The following is a 20,005-nucleotide window of genomic DNA, read 5'->3' as shown; positions in this document are numbered from 1 at the left end:
TTTTCTGCTCCAATTTGACGACTTGCACTCATGCTAGCACTACTTTTCCTTCCGCCTGCTGCACTGGCGTGTCCTGCTCTGCTCCCGCCCCCTTTTCTCACAAGCCAAGCCCTCCTCCTCCGCCTCCCGTTCCAATCCAAACACAAACAAGCATGGCCACGGCGGCGGCCCAGTCCGACCGTAAGAGAAGTCTGGTTTGGAGGTATTATATTTTAGTTAATAACAACGAGGAAAGATGTGAAATATGTCACAAAACGATTAAATATTGTGGCAACACCACAAACTTAACAAAACATTTAAGTAAAATTCACCCCACGGTTCATGAAGAGCTGCAGTTGAAACGTGCCGCAGACACTAAGGCAGCGACGGAAAACCCTGCAGCCACACCGAGGCTAAGGTACCAAAGTACCTTAGAAGCAGCGTTTCAGAAAGGCAAGACATATCCAGGTATCAGGTGCTAACCAAAAATCGCAAGCATTTGTGGTTGATGTGCTATTTGAAGCAATAATTACTGCGCTTTAGTCAGTCATTTATAAATAAAGTTTTCCCCTTTTCAATTTGTGGTCGAACGCCATACGTTTTATTTGTAACTCCACTTCCTATAAACAACACTAAAGTATTACAATATTAAATGTAAGTATCCAGTGGCTTTACAAATTGATAGTTTTGCTGCTCATGACGATTAAGCCCTGCATCTCTGTTGGTACCATGTCTCTTTTTACAATATACTAAAAGACAAAACTTTTTCCCAACAACAGAGAGAGAGAGAGAAAAAAGTAAAGAATAGCTCTGTTAGGTTTTTTCTCTGACCGAACAAATTTCAAGAGAAGAGCAACAGCAAACAAACCACAAGTGAGACAGAATATTAAGTGTTTTCTCGCGAGGAGTGCAGTACAGATAGCTTCACAACAATCTCACTACACTAAATATCTGTGTACACTCCCGCTCTTTTTATTTGGATTTGCCCTACCCACATTTGTGAGGCAAAAGCCCCTAAAAGGGGAGGGGGAACGCGTGTGGGCTTTGCCTCGTAAGGAAGAAATCACTAGGTGTTTACATACTGATAAGAACATGTGGAAAGAGGAATTTGAGTGGCCTGGATAGAGAAGAAAACCTTTGACCTCTAGTCAAAACATAGCAAGGGATGCTTTACGACATTGTGTAGAATGGGACAAGCTAGGTTATTTATTACTGGATACATACATTCCGACATAATCCTACGATTAAGATAGTTTGGAAAACCCTGACAATGATGGTCACTTGTAGGTTCATCTGAGGTGCAAGACAGCAATGAGGCATGTTGTTTAACAAAGTGGTCTTTGTTAGAAAGGAACTGTCTCGGTAGATGTCTTCTTTTTGCTGAGTTGTCAGCTGGTCCTGCCTGACCCAGCTGTAACCTCTCTCCTGACCCAGCCGTAACTTTTCTCTTCTGTGGTACATCATAAAAACAGCAAGGCCAAACAGCAAGCATATATTGCAGTAATACTGCGGTAAAGCATTGATTAGAGAACGCATGATAACATATATATACATTTTTCTAACAAGCTCCTTTTAATTAAAGTTATACTATTAATATGCATCTTCCATTAATGTTTTTCTAAAAAGGTTAATAATTCATGTACATGACGTAATACTTTTTTCTACAAAATTCAATAGATGACTCTCCAAGAGCAAGTATCATTTGCAGTGAAACACCTGCTGTAGTATACAAATGTGCAGGTCAATAGTCACATGTAAGGCACAAAATATTGATGCAGCATGCCACTGCATTTAAATTGTTTTTTTGGCGGGAAATTACACTTCCGGTATCGATATCGGATCGATATCGGGTATTTTTGGGCAGGAAATACTTGGTATCGGATCGAATCCAAAATCATTGGTATCGCCCATCCCTAGCGTGCGGTGCTGCGCTATGGCAGAAGACCCCCAGGGGGCAAAGCTTTGCATTCAGATGACATTTATTTGTATTACGTCCACAGAGTCACCAACCATAAAGAAACAAATATTTTTGCAAGTTCAGCTAGTAGTTACGGCAGCACACGCAGGAAGTCCGCTAACCTGTTTCTGACATGCAAGCTTGTTGATGTGTATGAAGCCAACACCAACAGAAAACGTTCCCACAGTCCTACAAAGCCAAGTCACAAACGGCGGCTCTCCGACGCACGCCAACCGCCGACGTTCCGTCCGCTCACTTGGACCTGAAGAGCGAGTCGAGGTTGCTCGAGTCGGACCCCGGCGCCGCTTCCGACCTGGGGATGGGCGGCAACAGCAACGCCATCTTCCGTCTGAGGTCGGACAGCTGAAAGAAAAACAACTGTTGAGGCATGGCTTCTCTTCCGTGGTGGCGGACCAGGCGGAAGATGACGTACACTGCCGACGCCGAGCAGCTTGCACGCGCCCAAGCTGAGCACGCCCACGGTAAGGCACGCGTACGCCGAGCCGCGGCCCAGAGCTCGCAGCGCCAGCGCCCCGCCACTCTCGGGAAGCGCCGCCGTCCCACCCTGCCGGGGCAGAAACGTGCAACTCGTCACATCACCGCACGTGAAAACGTTTCAACGGGCAGTCCTTGTGAGTCCCATCTCACTCGCAAGGCGACCAAGATTGTGAGTGATGTGAGTCACCCCGCTCACTCTTTGTTTGAACTTCTGCCCTCTGGGAGGCGGTACAGGAGCCTGCGCTCCCGCACCACCAGACTTTCCAACAGCTTCGTACTCCAGGCTGTTAGGATCCTGAACTCGCTCCCCCTTTCAGCGTAGCGTCCTGTTCTTGCTGTATGCTCACTGGCTCGGTTTTGCCCCTCATATTCGATGGGTTATTGGTCTGTTTTATTCGTCGCTCATTTTATTTTATTTATTATTTATTTCTTCTTGTTTTTGTTTTGTGTCGCCTACTTGTATGTCTCGTCACCGTGGGATGGAGGAAACGGAATTTCGGTTTCTTTGTGTGTCTTGACATATGAAGGGATTGACAATAAAGCTGACTTTGACTTTGACTTTTCTCCTGCTCAACTGCAATCCTGTTTCTTGCCACTGATCAAGATGTTTGTCAAGTCCGTCTTTAAACAGGTAAGCGTGCAAGAGGGTCTACTGTTACTTGTGCACTGTTACTTGTTGTTTTGCACTGTTACTCTCATTCGGTTTAATGAATTTCTTATCCTCAACTGATAGTTTGCACACAATTTTAATGATTCAAAATACATGCAAAATTGTGACCAAATCTAAGTTAAGGTTTGCTGTTTTATTGGTAAAGGAATTGTAATTAACACTTTGAAAGGACTGTAAGGTATTGGAATTCGTATCGTGGACTGATTAAGGTGGCCGAGCATTTGGACAGATTACTGAACCAAAAGACTTACAGGAATTGAAACAATCCAGAAATACTAAATTGCTGTAAATCTGACAGGGCATTTGGATAATATATACCAAACGCATAGAGTGGAAACAACCCAGAATTGGAGTTGAACTGACCCTACATTTGTGACAGCCACAAAAGAACCGACATGAGACATGGGACATGAGAACAATTATTGTCATTCATGCATTTTTTTCGATGATCACAATGGACAACTGAGAAGAACTGGTGCAAATTCAACTCAAAGAGAGAAAGTGTGCGCCGGCAACAAGAAAACTGTCACCTTGCTGAAGCAGTCCGGATTGTTTTTCTTGGCCAAAGCCAAAGTGGATCCGAAGCCTGCGATCAGGCCCAAAGAAGACGCAGCCGCCAGGAAGACAGCACCTACACACCGGAAGCACAAAGGTCCCACACCTTCGCGTACTTTCACACAACCCGTTCCCTCTCACTGCGATGCGCTGTCCTCCAAGGCAGAGGTCCCCAACCACCGGGCCGCGGACCGGTACCGGTCCGTGGGTCAGTTGGTACCGGGCCGCCAAGCCGCACAGAAATTTTTTTTTTTTTTTATCAACGATCAATTAATTCAGGTCAAGACGCTCGTCCTGGTCACGTGACATGTTTCCCCAGTCGAGCCCGCAAAGCTAGCAAAAATGAGTAAGAATTAATTTTGAAAAATATAAAAACATTGGCGATTCTCTCCCAATTACATCCGTCGGTTCAGGTCAAGACGCTCGTCTCGGTCACGTGACATGTCACCTCAGTCGAGCCCGCAAAGCAAGCAAAAATGAGCAAGAAACTGAGATGTTTGGAAAGCTTCTTCGGAAAGGGAAAAAAGCCCAATGAGGATACTGAAGAAGAGGCTACGACTTCTAAGAAAAGGGAAGCTGCATTTAAAGTAACATTTCTGGAGTCCTACTTAAAATATGGATTTATCGCCACAGGTGACTCTGACGCGTTAAGCCCACTCTGCATAATATGTGGCGACAGGCTAGCTAACGAGGCAATGAAGCCTTCAAAACTGCTTCTGCATATGGAGACCAAGCATCCTGCATCAAAAGACAAACCTTAACCACTTCGGGTGTCATTGTCTCCGATTACGCCTAGATGGGACCGGCTCGTTTCTGAGAAACAAGCTCAGTGCTCCCACTAATTCAACGTAATGGTGAGTTTTATTAATAACATTTAATAAATAATAAATAAATAATAATAAATATGTCGTTTATACTTGTTTTTATGCCAGTCGTATCATTTTATTTCATCGTATTTATATATTTATTATAAATGTATTATTTATTTATATAAAGGCCGGTCCGCGAAAATATTTCTGACAAGTAACCGGACCGTGGCGCAAAAAAGGTTGGGGACACAATGCTCCAAGGGACACGTACGCGGTCGCGCGCGTACGCGACACTGCTGACCTTCTCCCCAAAACTAAAAAAACCTCGTTGACAACGCGCAGCGTAAAAATTTCACCTTGAATTAGCTGCAGTTTGTCGTCGTCCTCATTTGGAGACACTTGGACGGGCTTTTTTTCCGCTGTGGACATGTCGAGTTGGTCCGTCAGCATTGAGTGACCGGACAGAAACAACACCCCGGAAAAACGAAAACAAACGAGCTATTCTTTTACTTTACTTGTTTTGCCTCACTATAATCATTGAAAAAAACCCAACTAATTTTACGAGAAAACAGGAGGCACGATCATGAATACATACAGTAATGCAAAAGAATGAATTTGATCAAGAGAATAAATAGTGCACTTTTGTAAAGAACAGGGAGGTTTGAATGATTTTCGCAACAATGTTGATTGAATGTATCAAACAAAGACCAAGTTTTGTTGCGATCAGTCGAGAGGAAATCAAATACAACGTTTTCACACCGAATCAGAGTCAATCTATCCGTAAATTGTAGAATCACGTTGTCAAGACAGGTGGAGCGCTGTCAGGGTTTATTTCACCAACACTTACACTTTTTATTGTGTGAACCAATTATCCGCGATAAACGAGGGATTACTGTATGTATGTATGTGTGTGTGTATGTGTGTGTGTGTGTGTGTGTATGTATTAGGGGTGTAACGATTCATCGATACACATCGATTAATCGATATAATGCTCTGCGATTTATTGGCATCGATGCTAAACGTAAACATCGATTTATATCGCCGTGTTTGACCTCGGACATTAGACGCGACTTTATTTTGAAATCCAGTTCATTGTTGCTTGCTTCCTCTTTCCGGGAGCAGTGCGCGGCGTGTTGTGTTGTGAGCAGAGCAGGCACGTGAAAGGGGAGTCGACAACTAGTACGCGGCTCCTGGGCTGGTGCTATGGCTAGTGTCCAAAAAGACGAGGAAATTTGCTCCCCTTTAGGCTTCAACTCATTCGTTTGGAAGCACTTTGGATTCCAAAGAAAAGATGGCTCAGCGGACAAGACACGTGCAGTTTGTAAATCCTGCCATGCGGTGATCAAATATTCAGGGACCACAAATCTCGCCGCACATTTAAAGAAAAAACACGACATCAAAGTTCAGTGTTAAAATAAGCACTTTGTATACTACAATACTCTTGTAATTTCCTAAATAAAGAGTTTGCAGTACCTTGTTGATTTTGCGTATGAATTGTTATAAATCAGGATATTGTTCTATATTTTTTATTTAAAAAAAAAAAAAAATCGATCATAGAGCACTATATCGGGATGTATCGTGAATGAATCACAGCAGGCTTTAAAATATCGGCAAATATCGTATCGTTGTTCTTTGTATCGATATATCGTATCGTGACAAAACCCGCGATTTACACCCCTAGTATGTATGTATGTATATATATGTGTATATATATATATATATATATATATATATAAAAGTGACGTGCGGTGAGATTCATGACTGGGGAGGCACTGACGTCAACCCCCCACCACCCCCGGTAAAAACCGAAGGAGATCAGCAGGAGGCGCTTCTTGCTCCCCACACCGCTTCGGCACCTGGGCGGCTTCGTGGCGGCCCGGGCCAAGAGGACGATGAGGAGGAGAAGGAAGACGGGTCGCAGCCTGGCGCTCGCCATGATGTTGCTGTTGTGAGCATTCGCGGCAGCCGAGTGGCTTGGAGGAGGGCGGTGCTCGTTAACGATTGACAGGCTGATTGCAATATGCGGATGTCTTCAAGCAGACCTTGGACTGGCAATGCGCTTTGATTGAAATTTGCATGCATTGCCATCACACACACGGGAAAACCTGCACGTAGGGCAGACTCTGTACTGGTCACCACTCAATGTCAGGACACGTGAAGAAACAATGGACTGGTCGCCAGTCCAGGTCAGGGTGCATGTGGACAAAGGTGCGTTCCCACATTGGACCAATGCGTTGGCCAGTCGTGTTGCACGTGTGTGTCCGCTCACATTATCAGACGAGCTCATTAGAATGGAAGGTTTGCAATGATTGCGTTCTTCTGATTGCACACCCATCAGCAGAATGCGTGATGACTTCATAAGCTTTGGCCTTGAAGGTCAGACTTCACACTCATCACTTATTATCTCTGTAATTGTTAATTTCTACCGATGTCATACCAATGAAGTTAATTTAAGTTTGATTTTAATGTAGTCAAGTCAAAGTCAAGTCAGCTTTAAAGTCAAAACTCTACATACCAGTGACGTGCGGTGAGGTTCATGACTGGGGAGGCACTGACGTCATCCTCCCCCCTCCCCCCGTTAAAATTTGTCCGACACCTAACCGTGTCACAAAAAAGGTTGGGGAACGCTGCTCTAGAGTAGCTTATTCATTATTTAATTTGAACAATTTTAATTAAAATCCCATAACAGCAGTCTTCACACATAAAAACATTCAATAAAGCACATGGAATCATAAACTTGTTTTCGATCGTGCGTACCACTCCGTTTGAAAAGACATGCTCCGAAGTCCCGTTGTCCGAATCAAACCTTTTAACTCCGGAGTTGGTCTTCCTTTATTCCTGCTTCGACCAAAAATCCATAGTTGAAAATCGTTTGAGTTTGGATATGTAATCCTCCATTGTAAAACGAAATGTAAAAACGAAAAAAAAAAAAAACGTATGTAAAACGAAATAAATGGAAAACTGCTCCTCAGTTGTTCACTGTAAATTTGAACTGGAGATCACTTATTCTACGGGTGGGCGCATGAAGCATCCCGTGATCACTTGCGCCCCCTGCCATAAGGCTGGAGAACTTTTTTTCGTTGCCTCCGTTGGGTCGTTTTGTTCATCTAAAGCAGTGCTTCTCAATAATTTTCTGTGAATACATTTCGTCCCCCCCCGCCGTTATTAACATTAAAGAAAACAAAATATAAATAAAAAAGAAAGATCAAAGTCAAAGTCTGCTTTATTGTCAATTTCTTCACGTCAAGACACACAAAGATATCGAAATTACGTTTCCCACTATCCCACGGTGACAAGACATAGTACACAATATACATACAAGTAAACAACACAAAAAGTAAAAACAAGAAGGCACAAACAATGAATAAATAAGAGTGATGAATAACAATAAAGGATACCGTTTTTTTTTCATGTATAATGCGCCCCCATGTATAATACGCACCCTAAAATGGCATGTCGATGCTGGAAAAAAAGGCTGTACCCATGTATAATACGCACCCAAATTTTGAGTACTACTTAAGTCCGTAAACGTAAAATTATTTCAGAAAAAAGATCATCTTTGGGAACAACCGGATGTTATTCTGCCGGTCAGTATCACTGCGCATGCGCTAGCAAACTCGATAGCGGAGAAATGTTTCGGATTTGTGTAGGGTACATTGTGACAGCAAACGAGCAGGTGATCGAGCAAGCGTCTGATACGAGAGCATTGTGTTCGTATGGAGCGTGTTTGAAGTGAACAGCAGAGAGGAAAGGAACAAGGCAAAGTGTTGTGAAATAAAATATTACCTGTAATACGCATTTAGAACTGAACTCTCACTCTTTATATAGCTGACGTGTCTTGCGCATCCGTATGATATCCGGTTTGCGATGGAGATTAAAAAACAAACAATATTTGACAATAACACACCATCAAGGATTGCACCATCGCATCAAACGATGTGTCGTCAATTATGAATTTTACTGACTAAGTGTGTTGGGCAGGATGGCTGAATGCGATGCGCGATTGACAACAAACAAGAAGAAAGGTGATTTCAAGTTTTATTTCGAGGGAGATTTTCTTCAAAAATTGTTGTACCCATGTATAAGGCGCACCCAAGATTTTAGGACAATAAATTAGTTAAATTTTGCGCATTATACATGGGAAAAAACGGTAACTATTAATAACATTGTTTTTGAGTCTGTAACAGAACAGATTCAATGTGCATCACTTTGCCTGAAATTAAAAATAAATTATAATTATTTAAACTATAAACATTCTCGACCAACTGCCATTTTATGCTGGAAAAAATACAATAAAATAATAATAAACATACATATTAAATTAAATAACAGCAATAAATAATATTCAATTCAAAGTAATCAGCAACATTAACTCAGGAGCACAATATATAAAACATTTTAACCTACACAACAACAATGAATAAAACAATTTGTGCTCAAAATGAGGCAGCATGACGGAGACCATATCCACGGCTGCAGGTAGTATCAGCTCTTCTGCAATGGTGAGTTTTTTTTTCTTGCACTGAGCAATTTGGTACGCTGCTTTATATGATGCTTACAGTGCTTGCTGATTGACTGAAGAGCATTCACAAAATGGGATGATTGTTGGCAATATTCAGCCCGTTTTCGCTGGAAAAACCTCAAGCATCTTATCAGCGTGATTGGGGTGCAATGACTTTATAAGTGCCACCTTAATTTATTTGGCTTCATACTGTCCGCTGCCAACATTGTAGGGTACAGTAAACACACCGGTCTTTCCTCGTCTCCCATCGTAGTCGCACTGAAGCCGAGCGCTACGTACGCTTCGTCATATTTCCTTGTCTTAGCTTTCACGGGGCCGGCTGTACGCAGGGGCAAGAGCAGTGCCGGCTCTACGCAGGGCCAAGAGGGGGCAACGCCCCCTCAAACAGATGTCCTGCCCCCTCGAATCAAACTTTTAGAAGTGAAAAATCCGCTGATAGAAACACACGTTAATCAGTAGGGATGGGCGATACCAATGATTTTGGATTCGATCCGATACCAAGTATTTCCTGCCCAAAAATACCCGATATCGATCCGATATCGATACCGGAAGTGTAATTTCCCGCCAAAAAAAACAATTTAAATGCAGTGGCATGCTGCATCAATATTTTGTGCCTTACATGTGACTATTGACCTGCACATTTGTATACTACAGCAGGTGTTTCACTGCAAATGATACTTGCTCTTGGAGAGTCATCTATTGAATTTTGTAGAAAAAAGTATTACGTCATGTACATGAATTATTAACCTTTTTAGAAAAACATTAATGGAAGATGCATATTAATAGTATAACTTTAATTAAAAGGAGCTATTCTTTACTTTTTTCTCTCTCTGTTGTTGGGAAAAAGTTTTGTCTTTTAGTATATTGTAAAAAGAGACATGGTACCAACAGAGATGCAGGGCTTAATCGTCATGAGATTCAAGATTCAAGAGTTTTTATTCGCCATGTTTGAGCGTGCCAAACAAGGAATTTGACTTCGGTAAAACACACCCTCTGTTCAACATATAGGTGACTAACAACATTCAGGACATGTGAATAATGGCAAAAACAGTGTAGACAAATTCAAAAGGTGTGAAGAGCAGGATGTTATTGCACAGTAATGCCTCTGAGACTCTATGAGTGGTGCGAGTTCATCAGAGCAACAGCCTGGGGGAAGAAGCTGTCTCGGTGTCTGCTGGTTTTGGCGTACCGAGCTCTATAACGCCGTCCGGAGGGGAGTAGTTCAAACAGACTGCAACCTGGGTGAGAAGGGTCTGTAGAGATGTTCCTTGCACGTTTCCTGGTCCTGGACAGGTACAAGTCTTGGATAGATGGGAGGTTGATTCCAATGATCTTTTCTGCAGTCCTGATTGTCCGTTGCAGTCTGTGCTTGTCTTGTTTGGAGGCTGATCCAAACCAGACAGTGATGGAGGTGCAGAGGACAGACTGGATGATGGCAGTGTAGAAGGTCTTCAGAAGCTCTCGCGGCAGGTTGAACTTCTTGAGCTGTCTCAGGAAGTACAGCCTCTGCTGGGCCTTCTTCCGGACAGAGTCTATGTGGCCGGTCCATTTCAGGTCCCGAGAGATTGTGGTTCCCAGGAACTTGAAGGTGTCTGTGGAGAGAATAGTATTACTGCGGATAGTGAGGGGTAAAAGTGGTGAAGGGTCTCGCCTGAAATCCACTGTCATCTCCACGGTCTTGAGCGGGTTCAGCTCCAGATGGTTTTGGTTGCACCAGTGGACCAGCTGCTCCACCTCCTGTCTGTACGCAGTCTCATCACCGTCCTGGATCAGCAAAACTGAGCAGCAAAACTATCAATTTGTAAAGCCACTGGATACTTACATTTAATATTGTAATACTTTAGTGTTGTTTATAGGAAGTGGAGTTACAAATAAAACGTATGGCGTTCGACCACAAATTGAAAAGTGGAAAACTTTATTTATAAATGACTGACTAAAGCGCAGTAATTATTGCTTCAAATAGCACATCAACCACAAATGCTTACGATTTTTGGTTAGCACCTGATACCTGGATATGTCTTGCCTTTCTGAAACGCTGCTTCTAAGGTACTTTGGTACCTTAGCCTCGGTGTGGCTGCAGGGTTTTCCGTCGCTCCCTTAGTGTCTGCGGCACGTTTCAACTGCAGCTCTTCATGAACCGTGGGGTGAATTTTACTTAAATGTTTTGTTAAGTTTGTGGTGTTGCCACAATATTTAATCGTTTTGTGACATATTTCACATCTTGCCTCGTTGTTATTAACTAAAATATAATACCTCCAAACCAGACTTCTCTTACGTTCGGACTGGGCCGCCGCCGTGGCCATGCTTGTTTGTGTTTGGATTGGAACGGGAGGCGGAGGAGGAGGGCTTGGCTTGTGAGAAAAGGGGGCGGGAGCAGAGCAGGACACGCCGGTGCAGCAGGCGGAAGGAAAAGTAGTGCTAGCATGAGTGCAAGTCGTCAAATTGGAGCAGAAAAAAATGAGGGAAAATATAATTAAATAATTGTAAGTATCGATATTTTAGCTAGGGAGATCGATACTCAAAAATGAGCAGCCTGGATCGATATATCGATATTTTGGTATCGATCCGCCCATCCCTACTGGATACGTCTATTTGTGAACCATTCCATTGTAGATTTGGCTTTATGTTTTGGATCATTGTCCTGTTGGAAGATAAATCTCCGTCCCAGTCTCAGGTCTTTTGCAGACTCCAACAGGTTTTCTTCCAGAATGGTCCTGTATTTGGCTAGATCCATCCTCCCATCAATTGTAGCCATCTTCCCTGTCCCTGCTGAAGAAAAGCAGGCCCAAACCATGATGCTGCCACCACCATGTTTGACAGTGGGGATGGTGTGTTCAGGGTGATGAGCTGAGTTGCTTTTACGCCAAACATATCGTTTTGCATTGTGGCCAAAAAGTTCGATTTTGGTTTCATCTGACCAGAGCACCTTCTTCCACATGTTTGGTGTGTCTCCCAGGTGGCTTGTGGCAAACTTTAAACGAGACTTTTTATGGATATCTTTGAGAAATGGCTTTCTTCTTGCCACTCTTCCATAAAGGCCAGATTTGTGCAGTGCACGACTGATTGTTGTCCTATGGACAGACTCTCCCACCTCAGCTGTAGTTATCTGCAGTTCATCCAGAGTGATCATGGGCCTCTTGGCTGCATCTCTGATCAGTCTTCTCCTTGTTTGAGATGAAAGTTTGGAGGGCCGGCCGGGTCTTGGTAGATTTGCAGTGGTCTGATACTCCTTCCATTTCAATATAATTGCTTGCACAGTGCTCCTTGAGATGTTTAAAGCTTGGGAAATCTTTTTGTATCCAAATCCGGCTTTAAACTTCTCCACAACAGTATCTCGGACCTGCCTGGTGTGTTCCTTTGTCTTCATGGTTCTCTCTGCGCTTTAAACAGAACCCTGAGACTATCAAAGAGCAGGTGCATTTATACGGAGACTTGATTACACACAGGTGCATTCTATTTATCATCATCAGTCATTTAGGACAACATTGGATCATTCAAAGATCCTCACTGAACTTCTGGAGTGAGTTTGCTGCACTGAAAGTAAAGGGGCCGAATAATATTGCACACCCCACTTTTCAGTTTTTTATTTGTTAAAAAAGTTTAAATTATCCAATAAATTTCGTTCCACTTCACGATTGTGTCCCACTTGTTGTTGATACTTGACAAAAAATTTAAATTTTATATCTTTATGTTTGAAGCCTGAAATGTGGCGAAATGTTGAAAGGTTCAAGGGGGCCAAATACTTTCGCAAGGCACTGTATACCGTTTTTTTCCGTGTATAATACGCCCCCATGTATAATACGCACCCTAACAATGGCATGTTGATGCTGGAAAAAAGCCTGTACCCATGTATAATACGCACCCAATTTTTTTTTTTTTTTTTTTAAAGTCCCAATGTCACAAAAAATGTCACACAAAGTCACACACGCAGGGAGGCAATGGGTCCCATTTTTATAGTCTTTGGTATGGTCTTAACTAGGCTGGATGTATTTTTTTTTTTGGCGCTGATTTCTCCGACTGCCCGTAAAGGCACCACCGCGATCAGATGAAAAGAGAGGAAAGTGACGTGCGGACGTGAAAAAGGCGGCTCTGTATGGGAGAGACGTTGAAGAGGAATAAAAACACCCTTGGAAACCAAAACTTGCCCCTCGTCGTGACTCGGAGCCGCAACAAATGTTTCGGATTTGTGTAGGGTACATTGTGACAGCAAACGAGCAGGTGATCGAGCAAGCGTCTGATACGAGAGCATTGCGTTCGTATGGAGCGTGTTTGAAGTGAACAGCAGTGACGAAAGGAACAAGGCAAAGTGTTGTGAAATAAAATATTACCTATAATACGCATTTTGTTATTTGCTGATTGTATTAAACTATCACATTCATTGTCAGTCAAGAAGAGAAGAGGACTATTATCCCTTCTTTGACGAAATGACCAGAGCACAGTACAAACACACTATTGTTCTTTCGGTATTTATTCAACCCACATTCTTTCACAACATGACAAGAAGAGAACAATACATAAATCAATACTCGTACCAGTACCATGATTTTCTTAAAAAAAAAAAAAAAAAAAAAAATTAAATTAAAAAAAAAAAATTGTACCCATGTATAATGCGCACCCCAGATTTTAGGACAATAAATTAGTTAAATTTTGCGTATTATACACGGAAAAAAACGGTAATTGTTTCAAACATGTAAATACTACATTAATAGTATAAATAACATACGGAAAATTTTGTATAAATATTGAAAATATAAATATTATACGTGTGTGCGTATAACATGTTAACAAGAAGTACTTGGCAGGCTAACGAGTTCGTGGAAAGATGCCAATTCGCAATCGTGCTAACACGCGAAAACGGACCGCTAAAGGAATGTAAACGAACATTTGGAGCAATACTACATTGTCCTAAAGGTTAGACACATGTGATCGTTCATTTCTCTTGTTAGGAGACCCACTTACATCGTCAATGACTCCTGTATCACCGTAACTGACATATGTACACGAACGTAAAACAAGAAGTGGTATCGGCTGAAAACAGCCTTCAAAATAAATCACCCTACCTCAAATCAAAGCACGGCTGAATAACATAAATAACAAGGAGAATTCTTAACACATACTGTAAATATGTTTTTAGAACAACTTTTATTATTATAATTTTTTTATGAGGTACAAGTGTACATACTGTCAATATGTTTTTAGAACTCTCATTATTATAACAATTTTTTGGATAAAAAGGTACAAGTGTACGCACTGCAATTGTGTGGGCACTCCTTGCCTTCTGCTGGCGTGTGGGCAAGTTTTGTGCCATAATTCCTCAATTTAGAAGTTTTATTTTGACTTTTAAATCTTTTATTAATTTGGAAAAAAAAAAAACGCAATGTAGTGAACCTGCGATAAACGAACCGCGATGTAGGGAGGGATTACTGTATGTGTGTATGTGTGCATTTTTTACTGTAAATCTCTGCTGTTTACAAGCTTCTACCCAGCGAAGGCATTTCTCTCAGCTCCTCCTCGGCTTTGGAAAAGATATGAAGAAAACTCCCCTCATATGATCCCGGTCAGCATATCGCGAGTCAACCCGACGACCCATGTAAGGGACGCGGCCTGCCGGAGTGTGGCTGTTCAACAGCACCACGGTCTGGCTGTAGAGAGAATTCACGTTTTGCTGACCATGCAGCTTGAGGAGCTGATGACAGAACGAGTCGTCAACATAAAATGCAAAGGAGATTGAAGAAAGGAGGCGTCAGGCTATTTTGTTTTATTTTCACGTCAATGGGGGGTTAGCATCATTCAGGTGTACAGCAGAGGGGGCTCCAAGGGCGGAGAAAGCTTTCAGGATATGGGACAGTTAGAACATTGATTCAAAATCTACATGTCAAGTCTCCATATTCACGACTGCCGCGGATTGGGAGGAGCCCGTCATGATGGCCCACACGACCGATGACGTCATGTTTGGAGTTCGCGGGCGTGCCAGACAGACTCCGGTGGCGTGCTTTTCAGTGGGGTAACAACGCCACTGGCTGGTACATTATTCATGGTGTATTTATGGTGTAAATGAGAAGAAGGCTCGTGTTGAGACAATCTCGACACATTTACATATGGTTGACTTGCGGGCTGACACCATTCAACGAATAGCATTGACTAACAATGTTGGGATTTGGAGTGGGCATCGTAGTCAACTGTAGAAAAAAAGATTTTGAACTGCTCCTTAGCACAGAACGAAATAAACATCGCATGGAGGTTTACGACATCATCATCGGAGAACGTCTTTGGAGCTTTTGGAGTCATGTCACATTGCCACGCCTGCAGGTGGCGCCCCAGTTGACCTTGAGCTCCTTGACAGGTTAGCGTGGCCATGACGTTAGTGTGGCCTGGCTCGGGGACGACTCGTTGGCTGGGACGCAAGCGACGAATGAAAGCTAAGAGTAAGTCTTTCATGCTACAAACAAGCACACACATTAATTTATTTACACGTTGGTACCTGCACACGAGAGCCGCCGCACCGCGGAAAGTCCTTTGTGTCTGTATTGTCCGTATCCAGCTTAAGATCTCTTTCTCTCCCCCGGTACGTACAATTCGGCGCACTGGCACTCAGTGGCGTGAGTGGAAAATTTGAATCTGCTCCACAAGTTCATTCCAGATTTCAAGCGTGACGTCTTTGCGCAGCGGCTCTCTGTGGAATTCACGAAAACACAATGTGGTAGTTGGGCCCACTCTCAGACTCAACCTCTTCACGCCTCGTTGGTGGTTGTGCACAGTGGGTGAATCGAAAGTCCCGACAGGAGAATCAACGTACCTTAAACCAGGCGGGTCAAAAACAAACATAATGGCTCCCGTCCCGTGGACTTAGTGAGGGAACGTCTGAGGGAAAGCCTGCGCTCCGTCATACACACAAATGTAAAATGCCTGGAGCTCGAGGTGGATTTGACAGGGAGGGTTGCTCCAAAGGGATTTCCATGACACGCACCGGCAGGCGTCAGCACAAAGCACGGAGGGGAATTGGCCTGGGGTGGTTGTTGTTTCTTCTCTTTACAAAGACATGCAAATTAACTGCATGATATCAGACAACACCAACTTGCTTTTCTTCTTTGTCAAACCATATTGACACATACACACACACACACACACACACACACACACACACACACACACACACACACACACACACACAAACACACTTTCCTTAGTTCAAGTGCATTTTGTGGCGTGTGTGGCCATAACAGATGGTGTTTGAAAGGAGGATCCCAAATGTGTGTGTGTGCGCGCTTGCGCATGTGTGTGTGTGCGTGTGTGTACATGCGCTACACCGGGGTCCGTACAGCGGTCAGTCTTGGCGCGGTCCGACACTCAGTACTCACTGAGGGCGTGCCACTTGGAGATCTGCCGGCGGGGGTTCTCGCAGACCTCCCGCCAGTGGGCGGCGCCGGAGGGCGGAACGCCGTGCAGGCCCAGCAGCAGGCGTCCCAGGACTTCATTCTTGGCGGTGCGGTCGAAGTCCACAACCAGGAACTCCACGGAGATCTCGGGCAGTAGCTCGGGCGGGATGTCGTAGATGAAGGACTCGTTGAAGACTGGGTTGAGCGTGCACTTCTTCACGTGGGTCTTCTTCTTAGCAATGCGCTTGCGGCCGTAGAACACGTTGACCTTCACGTATGGGTCTGCGGACGCAGCGCAAGCGTGTGCTTTTAGCTCACTTGGCAGACTCACTCACAGCATCAGATGACCGGGAGGAGGGCTCAAATTTTTTTTTCTCATCTTTTTGAAGCCTGATTGGACCGACTTTTTTTTGGGCATTCGTTCACATTTGGCAGACGCGTTGATGCCACTCATGCACTCGGCTTCTTTTTCACTTCACAGGGACAAGACGAGAGGTATGCGAGTTGGTGTGGCGTTTTCTGCTGTAGTGCTTACTCATCAAAATGGAAACATACTATAATATTTATATAATATTAATTATATTAATATTAATAATATTTTTCCTCTTGTACTTATGTGCATGTCGTTGGATGGACTTACTGGCAGACAGGCCGGCGACGTCCATCTTGGGAAGGTGTCGGGCCTTGAGCACCACCACGCTCAGGCGATGAGACACCGGTTGATAGGACAACGACGCCAGCAGCTCGCCGCGGTTCTCGCACTGAAAACACACGGCGTAAAGAGTCACTGGCCATGTCAACGCGGCAGACGTGACGTCACACCATCTTCCACACATACGACCCAAAGGGACAATGTCAAGTGTCGTTTGGCGAGTAGTGTCGCGTGTTATATATTTGACACAATCACAGAACAGGGAGTCGGTTTGGCCGGTGAGTCGACATGCGAGTTGTGGCCCGTGGCGGCTTCTTGCCACTTTTCTCTGTTTGTGTTCGGGCTGCACAATCATCAGGATTATTTTGATCAATATTTATAACATCGTCAGCGCAAAGCATTCAAGGCGAGACCATCACGGGAACCGCCAGCGTGCCCGACTCACCTGCGTGTTTCTCTTGTTGATCCGCTGGCTCAAGTGGACCCGGCCCGTGCTGGGATCCACGCCCTTGAGCGGCACTAGGGCCTCGCCGATGACGTCGTCGCGAGCGAAGCGGTCGAAGCTGAGCACCAAGAAGTGCAGCGTGAGCTCGGGCAGCGAGCTGTAGGCCACGCCGTAGAAGGTGAAGGTCTCATCAAAAAGCGGGTCAAGGGTCTTTCTCAGCACGCGGGTCTTGACGCGGTGCTTCTTCTCGGGCAGCACGGTCATCTTGACGTAGGGGTCTGAGGTGCCGGCCTGCTCGTCCATGGCGGGCAGGCCCCGGGCCCCAACCACCGTAACCACCAGGGCCTTCTTGGGGAAGTTGTAGTCCACGGTGAGGCTGACGGCGCCCAAGCCAGCGTTGACTTCCGCTTCCGAGGAGGCGGGGGTGAAGGGCGATGCCGTCTTGCTGCTGCTCTGACTGCTGCCGGCCGAGCTGCTGTCCAGACAGCAATAGTCAGCGCGCACTGGCAGTGCCCGCTCCAGGCAGGCGGGGCCGGCCCGCGGGCCCGTCCCAGTGGGCGCCACTAGGTGACTCATCTGAAGCTGACCCGGGACGTCTAGGACGTTGTTCTCAGCATCTACCAGCACCATGCCCCTGGCCCCCGCCGGACTGTCGGCCCGCCGGGCGCTGCGTACGATCCTCTTGCTGCTGCTGAGAGATTCAGGGTAAATACTGATCCCCTTCAGCATGTGGATGAACTTGTAAGGCGGGTCCTCAGCGTCGCAGTAGCGGTCACTGTGCAGCTTGTAGCGTCCAGACACGCGCAGGTAGCGGCGCTGGCAGAAGGACCACAGCAGAAGTGCCGCAATCACTGCCACCACCAGAACGCCCGCGCCCAGGAAGCCCGCCAGGATGGGAGACATGGCTGTGGGACAAAAAGGAAGTGAGAAAGAGGGAGAGGAGGGGTTCGGACGGGCGGGGGCCACACTTTGCCAATCTCTCTGTGCAATCCTTGTCCTAATGTGACACTACACACAAGTTTGTCTTTAGCCTATCAGAATCAAGCTCTTCCTTCCTCCAGTCACATGATGTCATGCCTTGCAAAGTGCTGAAAGACAGTAGCGTGCTGCCTAGCAACCCCCCCCCCCCCCCCCCCCCCCCCACACACACACACACAGACACACGTACACACTGTGTGACTCCCTATTCCTCCGATATAATGGAATGCTTATTACCGTTAACAGAGTTCGGGATTTTTTTTGCAATATAGTCGACTACCGAAATTGCCTATTTAGTGATTAGGGCACCGGCAATGGCAAAATAATTCCCAACGCGAAGAAAACAAACGATCCAGTGTAGCGAAAACACTGACGTCATGTTCATTTCGCTCCGATCGCCCCGGGTCCATGTATAATACATTTTCGGGAGCTGATCAAATCAAAAAATCAACAACATGATTTAAAAACAATCGCCGCTCCCAAGGCGCTGTTGTGATGTCGAAGCCACATTTGGATGTCAATACAACGACCAGAAACGGTGAAAAGCAGCACAAGGGAAGCGAAATGGCCGCGAGTCGTCGACTGCATGGGTGGCGCCGCGCCCGCGGCGGGTGTAATCGAAAGCGCAGCGAGCCTTCCGGGAAAGCGAGCAGGATCACGACGGCGACGGCTCTAAAGCGATCGATGGCGGCCATCTGTCCGCGGGGGACGACGCCCGGCCGCCCGCTACCAGCTTGACCGGGATTCACCTACCGTAGGATGGTTGAAGCACCGTCATGTCCGCCATTTTGTGACAGAGAAGTGTCCAAACGATTGAGAAGAGGACGGACGGAGGGAAGGAATCGGGAAGAGGAAGCAGGCGCAGCCCTCGTCGTCCTTCACATTCGTCAGCAAAAAGAAGACGAGGCTGCTCTGGTCCGGTCCAGTCCTGTCCGACCAGGGCGTCGTCTGGTGTCTTGTCTCGCTCCTTCAAGTGGTGATGCTGCTGGATGTGTAAGGATGCTAAGGATGCAGAGAGCCTGCGCACTCTGACCGCCGCCCGACCGAGATGCTCTGACGCGCACACGTCTCACTCGCACTCAATTTAACAGGATGCGAGTCAAATGCGCCTGGCCGAAGCAGGAAGATGAAAAATCCGCGGTGGGGCGGCGCCATGTGACATAAAAAAATGCCCGCCCATGTTGCCCATGGCAAAAACTGCTACTGCTCTGAGCTTGCGCTTGCAGGCGGTGCAATGAAAGCTCAGCAGAGTGAGAGGTCGCTATTGGTGTTGGCTCGTGAGTGAACGATTCATTCAAAAGAACGAATCTTTTCAGTGAACGGATCACTTCCTGAAGTTATTCGTTCTTTTTTCAGTTCATATGACTTCAACCAACATGCAATAACTTATCCCACACCGTAGGTGTCAGTAATGCGCATTGAAGCTAGTGCCACCTCGCCGTAAAACAAAACGAAGGGAAAAAAACGACGTAACTTCCCGTTCACGAATGAGTCAGTGAATTGCTTTTCCCGTTCACCAACTGAACGGATCTGTGAGTGAACGAGTCAGTGAGTGATTTGCATT

General features: G+C 45.3%; 2 protein-coding genes across 4 annotated transcripts; both read right to left on the bottom strand.

Moving 5' to 3' along the window:
• Nucleotides 1–1,940: 1,940 nt before the first annotated feature.
• On the bottom strand, nucleotides 1,941–4,947 carry tmem242 (transmembrane protein 242). 2 transcript variants are annotated; one of them, XM_037275029.1, is made up of 4 exons: nucleotides 4,825–4,947; nucleotides 3,635–3,735; nucleotides 2,370–2,501; nucleotides 1,941–2,299 (listed from the first exon to the last, which is right to left on the bottom strand). In XM_037275029.1, exons 1-4 carry the CDS (start codon nucleotides 4,916–4,918, stop codon nucleotides 2,189–2,191), a joined length of 438 nt encoding a protein of 145 aa, XP_037130924.1. In that variant the 5' UTR covers nucleotides 4,919–4,947; the 3' UTR covers nucleotides 1,941–2,188. The 2 variants fall into 2 exon arrangements, with proteins under 2 accessions (XP_037130924.1, XP_037130923.1); XM_037275028.1 differs by having other exon boundaries at nucleotides 3,635–3,765; nucleotides 4,825–4,932.
• Nucleotides 4,948–14,723: 9,776 nt separating this feature from the next.
• Nucleotides 14,724–19,684, bottom strand: syt11a (synaptotagmin XIa). Of its 2 annotated transcripts, XR_005100739.1 has the most exons (6): nucleotides 19,195–19,684; nucleotides 17,464–18,368; nucleotides 17,007–17,127; nucleotides 16,349–16,648; nucleotides 15,472–15,663; nucleotides 14,724–15,384 (listed from the first exon to the last, which is right to left on the bottom strand). XR_005100739.1 is itself a non-coding variant. In XM_037274968.1 (5 exons), exons 1-5 carry the CDS (start codon nucleotides 19,226–19,228, stop codon nucleotides 15,533–15,535), a joined length of 1,491 nt encoding a protein of 496 aa, XP_037130863.1. In that variant the 5' UTR covers nucleotides 19,229–19,684; the 3' UTR covers nucleotides 14,727–15,532. The 2 variants fall into 2 exon arrangements, 1 of the variants encoding a protein (XP_037130863.1); XM_037274968.1 differs by having other exon boundaries at nucleotides 14,727–15,663.
• Nucleotides 19,685–20,005: the final 321 nt, after the last annotated feature.

Source organism: Syngnathus acus, chromosome 16 (assembly GCF_901709675.1).
Source record: "Syngnathus acus chromosome 16, fSynAcu1.2, whole genome shotgun sequence".
NCBI classification, from domain to species: domain Eukaryota; kingdom Metazoa; phylum Chordata; class Actinopteri; order Syngnathiformes; family Syngnathidae; genus Syngnathus; species Syngnathus acus.
This window is presented reverse-complemented; position numbering and strand designations above follow the sequence as displayed.

Excerpts from the sequence above, each read along its gene's own strand:
- tmem242 (XM_037275028.1), bottom strand. The coding sequence starts at position 4,918 with ATGCTGACGGACCAACTCGACATGTCCACAGCGGAAAAAAAGCCCGTC. Across the intron at positions 2,502-3,634 it reads ATCCGGACTGCTTCAGCAAG|GGTGGGACGGCGGCGCTTCC; the intron begins GTGACAGTTTTC and ends CTGCCCCGGCAG. Across the intron at positions 2,300-2,369 it reads AGCTGCTCGGCGTCGGCAGT|CTGTCCGACCTCAGACGGAA; the intron begins GTACGTCATCTT and ends TTTTTCTTTCAG.
- syt11a (XM_037274968.1), bottom strand. The coding sequence starts at position 19,228 with ATGGCGGACATGACGGTGCTTCAACCATCCTACG. Across the intron at positions 18,369-19,194 it reads GGTGCTTCAACCATCCTACG|CCATGTCTCCCATCCTGGCG; the intron begins GTAGGTGAATCC and ends TTTGTCCCACAG. Across the intron at positions 17,128-17,463 it reads TCAACAAGAGAAACACGCAG|TGCGAGAACCGCGGCGAGCT; the intron begins GTGAGTCGGGCA and ends GTGTGTTTTCAG.